The following is a 9,416-nucleotide window of genomic DNA, read 5'->3' on the forward strand; positions in this document are numbered from 1 at the left end:
ACACTTCCTGCTCTTTTGAAATATGCTTCTTTTTGGCCCACCAGAAAAAACATAACACTAGGACTCTGAAAACCTAGATTTTGGACATGGCTATGTCATAAACTAGAGAATAAGCCTAAATAGGTCATGAAACCTCCCCAGCTCTCTGTTCTTAATTGCAAAAAACAAGTCCTATTTGTCCAGTCCTTTATTGTTATTTATGTTCACGGTAATCATTAGAGTTAAATAAGGCAGCATTTTGTTCATTGTTTAGAGAAAATTCAGTCTCCAAGAGGCTACACAATCTACCCAAGATCCCACGGGTGGTAATATGACAGAGCTAAACTTACATAACCTCACTCAAGACCCTAGTGCCAATACACACCGTACTCATAAGTTAGTTCAATTGACGAAGCAGCAATTTCCCAGGTCCCTTCCAATAATCACATTTCACGCTTCTTGCAATTTTTTCTCTCTTCCTTCAACCAGCATTTAAATGAGAAAACATACATATAATTCATCACCAAATTTCATTTACCATGGTTCTTTGATTTAACCATTGTTCACAATTTTCTTGTTATTTCTCTATTAAATCCAGAGAAGTTACTTTTCCAGACAGCTCTCACGACTGCCTGCTTCTCTGAAAGCTTCTGGATTTACCCGTTTGTCAAAACAGAGACTGCTAAAATTTCATAAATATCAATTCCTTTTTATAATTTTAAGAAGTTATTCCATACATAAAACCAATTCAAAACAAGAGAAGTCCTCACTGTTATTCCCTATAATAATAAAAATGTACTTTCTATTGATTTTGTGTCCACTTTCCTGTCTGCTTTCATTTGGGAAATACTGTTATCCTACCTCACTGTCAAGTCTCCCTTACCCTAACAATATAGTCACAAAAGGTAGGAAAACTCTTACTTTCACAATTCCATAGGAAGAATAAATTAATCACCTAAATTGGATGGCAAAACTTTGAATGTTAAATGAGGGAGATACAGGATATTTCCCAAGAGATCATATGATCAATTTAAAAGCTGATGATATGATGTGCTAAAATTACACGTTAACTTTTTTATTTATAATAAATGTATACATGTGATTAGTCCTGCTGATATTACACACGAACATATGCCTAAACCGAATTAAACTTTACAAGAAAACAAAATTCATTCTACCAGCAATCCTGAAAATTCAGCAGAGCTCAATAAATAGTATGCTCTCCCAAGGAGGGAGCTTTAAACATTCAGTAATTTGAAACTAAATGAGAAACTAAACAGGGCATGGGTTTGGGGAATACATATAGGAAAAGTAATTTCAACATTTTCTTCATTTTGATGGTATTGCTTTCTTGTCTTCAGGAGGGATGATTTTGACTTCAAAAGTAACAAAATATTTGAGAAGGGATTTTACATCTTTCTGTTCTAGACAGTATTCTTCTGCTATTTTCTCAGCAGTCCACGTTTCTGGATAAAGTTTATGATTATTGAGAAGTGTCAATGCCTCTACAATGGAAATTTTGCCTTTGGGAATGTTCTTAATACTCATCATGTTAAAGTCTTGGCCTTTTACCAATCTGAACTCCTTTGGCTCTTGACGTTTTCCAGCATCTGTTACCTAGTATCAAAAAACAAAAACAAAGGGCTTTCAAGATGAGAGAAAAGATGTGACATCTACTTTCATGCTTCTCAAATCTCCACTATTCTTCAAATAAATGCTACAGATGCTTCTCCAAACTAGGCTTTCTCATTACAATGACCCACACATTCAACGGCACTTTTGCAAATCACTATTTTATAACTACAGCTCAATCATCATTAAGAAATCTAGGTAGTTCTACAAAATAACAATCAATTGCCTACCATCCACTCATCACATTATTTCATGCATATTAAAATAACAAAAATGAATTGATTAGATTAAATCTGTTTTAGGAGGGCAGAATTCTGATGCTGCCCTAATAACTTACTTGATAATCTCCATTCTGTTTCCTAGTTTTTTATTTCATATTCAATACCTCCAAACACCTTAAATGAATTCAAATATGCTAGGGATTTTGCCTCTTGAGAGAAAATAAACTAATACACAAACATAATAAAAAAACCCAACCTATGTACACCCATCTTTCCATCTGTCTGTCCCATCCAAGTATAATCTTTGTGCTGTGCCCTGTATTTCATTCATTACTTGGCCTTGCCAATCATTCCCTTTTCCTTTTTCTTTCAATTGTACCCTGCCTAATGCTGCTGTTTGGTCAAAATATAAAAATGCCCACCAAACCCAGAACAACACTTTGTTTATGGCCAGTTTCGTTTTCTCTAGTTAAGCTTTAAAGATGGTATTCGTGATCTCTGATCCAGGATTAGATTAGATCTTAATGCAGAAGACACTTTTCAGGCTTCAAGTATACTCACTATAGATCTGATGCCATTGACCATAATAACCTTCCCCTTGGTTTCCATGCCACTCCTTTTCCTAGTTTTCCATCTGTCTCTCTAGTGGGTCCTTTGTTCTTGTGGACTTTTTCCTCTTCAGCTGCCCCCTGAAGGTTAGTGTGCTCCCAGTTCTGGCCCAAGCCCTCTTTTCAGTCTTCACATTCTACTACAGTAATCCCCCACACACCCTAGACTTCCATTATTACTTATGTGTTAATAATTTCCAAGCTGATCTCAAACCTAGACCTTTCTCCTTACTTACAGATCCAAATTCCCAAATGTGTAAAGGGCATCTTTACTTGGATTATCTACAAGCACCTCAAAATCAGTATGTCTAAAACTGAAATTACCCCTTTCCTCTGAAAATCCAATTCTATCCCATATTTTCTATCTCAGTGACCAATATCACTTCCCTCTGTATCTCATTCCAAAACTTAAAGCGTTTGTTATGTCATATTATACCTGACATCTCCCTCTCCCTCATGCATTACATCCAATCAATGACCAAATCCTGTTGATAATGACTTCTAAGTCCCTCTTGAACACATTCACTTCTCTCCTGGTCACTACATCACCCTAGTTCAAGCCAAAGTCTCCTGTGGGCACTACTACAAAAGCCTCCGGACTGGTCTCCTTTGATTAGATAAAATGCATTTTATTCCCTTCCAGCCCATTATGAAGCCAATCAGGTAAGAAACTCTTCAATGACATTCCACTGTCCTCAAGATAAAACCCAAATTTCTTAGCAAGACAAATAAGGATCTTCATGATTGGGTCCCTATTACCTCCATCCTATCTCAATTCTCCCAAATTTATTGCTCACACTTTCCCCTGACTGTAATGAAGTCTAACTGGTTCCGGAAGGCATAATACTCTTCTACCTCTATATTGTAACTCTGGCCTGAAATATTCATCCAAACTTCTTCACTTTCCAAAATTCAAAGCTTCTCTTATCTTTCTTAACTTTCTCTTAACTTTCCCAGGTAATCCTTCTTCCACTCGATATACATTTTTATTCAATTTCCCTTCTGTTTAATATTAAATACTAAATTTTATGAAACTGAAACAGTATCTGAAAATTCAACATCCTCTCTTGATTAAAAGAAAAAACAAAGCAAACAAAAAACTCTGAGCAAATTAACAATAGAAAAGTCCCAAATGTGAAAAAAGTATTTTTAATCAGAAACCATATCACTTTATTATAATTAAGGCTGAAACATTAAAGACATCCTATTTAAGGAAACAGCAGGATAGAATACCAATTTTCACTGCTATGTTAATGCTACAAACACAATAAATGTAGTAGTACATGTTATGAGAAAACTAATTCTATGCTGATATGAGAGAATCTTCAGAAAAATAATACAACAAACCGAAAAACTAATAGAAATAACCTTGCAATGTGGGTAGCTGTAATACAAAAATCACTCACTTTCTGTAAATTAGCAATAGTTAAAAACCTTAGGGTGAAACAAGATCCTATGGTAGCAACCTTCCCTCTATCCCCCCAAAGCTGAGTAATACAAAGATGTTAATTCTCAAATTAACCTGTACATTCCAATTCAATTACACTAAAAATCCAAATCAGACTTACTAAAGAACCTGACCATTTGATTCTCAAGTTCATCTGGAAAAAAGTGTGACAAGAGTCATGAAACTTTTGGGGAGTAGTGTGGGATAGAAGGTTGTAACAGATATCAAGACGCATTACAAACTTCCATTAATTAATATAGTATGATCCTAGTATCGAAATAGAAAAGCAGGTAGAACTGATGAATCCATAAACAGACTTGCATATATTAGTATTTTAAGCGAGTGGAGAAAAGACCTGGCTATTCAATAAATTATATTTAGACAACTGGCCATCCAGTTGAAAAGATCTCCACACACCACTGTAATCTTTATGTAAAATAAAGATTTTAACAGAAAATATACAGTCATAACAGCAGGATAAACTGCTTTTATGTTGGAGTGAGTCCAGACTTCCAATACCACGAAAAACAAAAAGACTAACATATTTGACAGAATTTTGAATAGCAATATTAAGTTAAAAAGCCAGACAAAAGGGGCGCCTGGGTGGCTCAGTTGGTTCAGCATCCAACTTCAGCTCAAGTCACAGTCTCACGGTTCATGAGTTCAAACCCCGCAACATGCTAACTGCTGTCAACACAGAGTCTGCTTTGGATTCTCTGTCCCTCCCTGGCTTGTGCAGGTGCGTGCACTGGCATGTGCTGTCTCTCTCAAAAATAAACCCAAAAAAGTCACTGGGCGCTGGGGTGGCTCAGTTGGTTAAGCATCTGACTTCAGCTCAGGTCATGATCCCACAGTTCTTGAGTTCAAGCCCCACATCAGGCTCTGTGCTGACGGCTCACAGCCTGGAGCTTGCTTCAGATTCTGTGTCTCCCTCTCTCTCTGCCCCTTCCCTGCTTGCACTATCTCTCTTCCTTAAAATAAATAAACATTAAAAAAAATTTTTTTTAAATAAACAAAATTGATATATACACAGTATCACTAATGTCTATAAACATCACAAATCGTTAAGAAAACTATGAATTACCCAAAAGAGAAAAAGGGGCAAAACATAAATAGGTACTTCAACCTGTTTTTCATTGTCATTCGAGTCTTTTTAGACTTTTCCCCCAAATTTTAATACGACCATATATCTCCTTGTGTATTGTATCTATGTAACTGTATTCATAAAAACTTAAATTTTTTTCACTCCCCAAGGGCCAGTTTTTTAATGCATGATTTAGTATAGCATGAGAGAAACAGCAGTCAGAAGTATTATTCAACACCTGTTATTGTTGGAAGTATTTAACACACAAAAAATGAACATCAACCCTTCCATCTTTTTTACGGGAACATCTGGTGATAAATGAGCCCTATAATTGCTATTACATGCAACAATTCACAAACCTTATTTTACATCAGTTTTATTTTGCTTATCTAATGAAAATTACATTAATAAGTGTATCTGTGCAAACAGTATTACCAATCTAAACAGAGAGGACCAGAGAATTTTCGAATGGAAAAATAGCTGGGAGTTGTCATTGGCACTTTCCTCTCCTTTAATCCCACTCTTCCCCCTACTGATATCCTTCCTGCCCCAACAAACTCATCTAGTTAACTCAGGTTCATCCCTCAGGCCTGAGCTTAAATGTCCCTTTCTCAGAAACCACCCTTGGTTGTCCAATCACAAACAGGTCCCTCTGTAGACTCACAGTGACTATACTTCTCTGTCACAGTCGTATCAGTAATTATGTACTTATGGTTGCTCATCTGTTTAATGTCTGTGTCCCTCACAATATTAAAAGCACTGAGAGCAAGGACTAAGTCTGTTTTGTTCATATATATACAAAGCACTTGTGCACTGTATTTATATATAGATCTTACATATAGGTTCCCATTCCCAATGTATTCCATAAACTCCCAATTTTTACGTTTCCTATCTGAATATATCTTTAAAAAACAAAACACCAACAACACAACACTAAAGGAATCCCTGAGATTGGGACAAAACTCAACCCACTTAAAGATGAGAAAATAGTATTAAAGCTCTCCTCTTCAAATGACAATCACTGGAAGTACCTTACAAAATCCTACAAATTGTGAAATAATACCGCCACTGAGCTTAAGTTTTGCCAATGCCCTGTACACTGGTCACAACTACATTGACAGTTTTAAACAGGCAGAGCGCTCACTCTCTTTCACTACCTACCACACTTCTCTTGTTCGTTTCCCTGGAACACAAAAAGGTTCAATTACTTACCTGCTGAATTAAAACACACATTACCTTCACAGAAGACACAGGATCTTTGGAATCAACATACACATCTCTTAGGAAGGACAGCAGTTTGTCATCTTTTCTAGCAACTTCGCCCTTAATTTCTGGATGGTCTAAGAAAAAGAATGTCACGATATTAAACCCAAAGAAAATTCCCTCTAAGATCCTAACATTTAACACAAGGCAACCACTTTTAATTTTTTGCTTAATGAACAATCACTCGGACAATATAGGAAATATTGTACATGTAAATCAAAATGCTAGGTCAGGCCCGGCGTCCACCGTTCTGTGAAGACCCCTAGAGAGCACTTCCGAGGAACTTCGGACTCGGATTCCGGACCTCAAGCATTAAAGGTAAAAGCCTCCGAGGGCCAGTACGGCCTGGGTAGCGGCCGCCACCTCCGCAACTTGGAAATGGGCGGAGCCGCCACTCCACCGAGGGCGCAATGGGACAGTCTCAATGTCACCGGCCTGGGAGATTCACCTTACCGCGCTCGGCTGACAAGTCACTGCGGCCAACCCCGGTCACCCCCGCCACTGGACCAAGATCCACGGCGTGGAACCCCCAAGCCCGCCCCGGGACCCCGCGCGCGGAGTCCAAACGCCCCCTTGCACCACTTACGGCTCAACTGCTCTCGCAGCAGGCTCTTAGTGGAGGGGTGCCTGGGAGCGGGAGAGGGCTTCATTTTGCTGATTTCCCGTTCCGCCCGGTTCTCTAGGTTGAAATTCCTGATTGCGCGAGACACAGCAGCCCCCATCTTCTCACAACATGATGCGCTCTGGGTTCACACCACACGTGGGAAGTCGCCGGCACCGGTGCCCTCCTGGACGCATCGAGCATGCGCACGCGTGGGGTCGATCCGGCCCATTGCCGAAAAATGGGCGCCAAAGCGCGCCCTTCGCCCCCTAGCGGCCGGGAGGGCGCACGCCGCGTCTCCGCCCTGAGTGTGTCATAGCGAGCGCCTCCCTTCGGGATGAGAGGCTTGCGACCGCCTTTGGCTACTTCCGGGGGGAGGGGCCTCGGGAGGGGCCCCCAGCCTAAGCTGAGACCCACGTCTGTTCTCAACCCTGCAAGTTCGGAAGTCGGGAGAGAAGCTTTAAAACCGTACCTGGCCTGACCTCCCCCCAGACTTTCTGATTTAATTCTAATGACCGGCGTTGGTTCAAGCTTTCCACGTGATTTCAAAGTTGCAGGCTGAGTAGAGAATCAAAGTGGTAAGGAAATCGAAGACCTTGACGTCCTTTCACAGGTCAGGGCCGCTGAAGGAAGCCGATAAAAATCGAACTGACTGCACCAGGATAAAGGAAGGTCCTAAAATCGCCCTTTCCTGTTTTCTGTGAGGAAAATAATGAAAGTGTATTCTTTCAGGGCACCTGGCTTGGCTGGGTAGATGAAGCCTGCAACTCTTGAACTCGAGGCCCACCTTGGATGTAGAGATTACTTTAAAACATTGTTTAAAAATCTTAAAAAAAAAAAAAAAAAAGAAAAAGAAAAAGCAGTTTGATTTGCTTGTATCCGTTTCAGTCCTGCTGTCCTTTCTCTTTTGTTTATTTTTGATACTAATGTGTGTTATTTATGTATACTATTAAGTTCTGTGTCACCACGTCATTCCCTAACTTCTTTCTCTTTTAAAGCCAGAGAAACTTCCCTGTAACTTAGTGAAAGGAATAGCCAGTAAGACGTTAGGAAAAAAAACACCAGTATTGTTACATACTCTCTCTTCCTGCCTCCCCCCCTCCCCACTCCCCATTTGTAAACATTATTATGTTGCTCCTTCTACTTGAGATTCTTTAGAAATATTTTCATATATATATATGTATATATATATACATAAATATATATATGTATATATATATACATACATATACATATATATGTATGTATATATGTATACATATATATAGTCATTAATCCATAAAAGATAAAAGGGACCCACTAGGAAGTAGCAGGGTTTCCAAAGTTACCATATTTTTATAGACTGGTTGTAATGTTTTTAGTGTCCTTATCTCTCAGCAAAATGAAGGTGGTTGTTTTTGACCAGTTAAAAGCAAGGGAAAGAATTGATGTAAAGAGAATTGAATCGAAGTAATTAAAAAAAAAAAAAAAGAATCAAAGAAAGGGGCATTTTTATTTAAATAAAACTAATGGTTTATGTATTAAATTATTAAATTTAATAATTATAAGAAAAGTACTGCAAGGAACATAGCTTCCACCATTGATTATCACGAAATCTGTTTTTACTGGGATTGGTCTTTGACATTGATATAAAGCCAGCTTTTTCTTCTAGAGTTAGTTGGGAAGTTATCCTGCAGGTGGCAGTCTGCTCCAAGATTTCCATCTTTGAGACTGGGCATGCCTAGAACTCCATGCTTTATAGCCTAGATACTCGAATTTCTTTGTGTGCCAAGAAACTTTCATCTGCCTCATTATGTCCACGAGCTTCATCAGTTAATGGTAGCATGTTATACTCACTGCTTATTAAAATATTTTAAAAGTAAATAACTCATTTTCGTAGAAATTTTACCATACTTCTAGTAGCACATTAGATATACTTCTAGGAGCATAAAAGTAACGTGGGACAGAAGTTACAGGAAGTGTAAGGGGTTGTGGAGATAACTAAATGAAAGGATTCTTTGAATTCCCACAGGTAGATAGAGTTTGGATCCAGTGTTTCAGAAACCTCCAACCTCCAGCTACTTGCCTGGTCCTGGTCTGGTGCTGCTCGAGCCCTTGGAGCAGAACTGGAGCAGAGGTACTCCCATCAGAAATGCACAATTGACTGTCATCGTTTGGGAATCATCATGGAAATAAAGCCTAAGTCATAAATGCATAATTCTAGCTCTTCTTGTCAAAAGAAGCATAGTAACGGGAAGTCTGGGCTCAGAACCCTTCCAGTTTCTGTAAAGGGATGCAGTCAGGTCCCCAAGGAAAGGATAACCAGGATACTGCTCAGAATTAATCATATCTCTGAACAGAATGTTATGATGGGTATTTATTACTAAATATCTTAACATACTAATGAAATAAACCCAGGGTCTTGCCAACACAATAGTATATAAATTCTATGAGGACAGAAATTTGTGTCTATTTTGTTTATTGCTATATTCATCACCTTGAACAGTGCCTGGCACATAGTAGGTACTAAACAAATGTCAAATAAATATCAAATAAACCCAAAGGCAAGTAGGGCCCCTGTGCTGGAGTCCAGACCCTAGAC

At 38.7% G+C, this 9,416-nt stretch overlaps 1 protein-coding gene and 1 long non-coding RNA gene across 2 annotated transcripts; one reads left to right on the forward strand and one right to left on the reverse strand.

Annotated features, from left to right (window-relative positions):
• Positions 1 to 1,279: 1,279 nt before the first annotated feature.
• Positions 1,280 to 7,057, reverse strand: NDUFAF4 (NADH:ubiquinone oxidoreductase complex assembly factor 4). Its single transcript, XM_025925877.2, has 3 exons — positions 6,821 to 7,057; positions 6,208 to 6,311; positions 1,280 to 1,596 (listed from the first exon to the last, which is right to left on the reverse strand). Exons 1-3 carry the CDS (start codon positions 6,954 to 6,956, stop codon positions 1,309 to 1,311), a joined length of 528 nt encoding a protein of 175 aa, XP_025781662.1. The 5' UTR covers positions 6,957 to 7,057; the 3' UTR covers positions 1,280 to 1,308.
• Positions 6,899 to 9,032, forward strand: LOC147581101 (uncharacterized). Its single transcript, XR_015251405.1, has 2 exons — positions 6,899 to 7,413; positions 8,847 to 9,032. It is a non-coding gene; the product is annotated as an uncharacterized LOC147581101 (long non-coding RNA).
• The last annotated feature ends 384 nt before the right edge of the window (positions 9,033 to 9,416 follow it).

Source organism: Puma concolor, chromosome B2 (genome assembly GCF_028749965.1).
Source record: "Puma concolor isolate L17-30 chromosome B2, mPumCon1.1.hap2, whole genome shotgun sequence".
In the NCBI taxonomy this organism is placed as follows: Eukaryota; Metazoa; Chordata; class Mammalia; order Carnivora; family Felidae; genus Puma; species Puma concolor.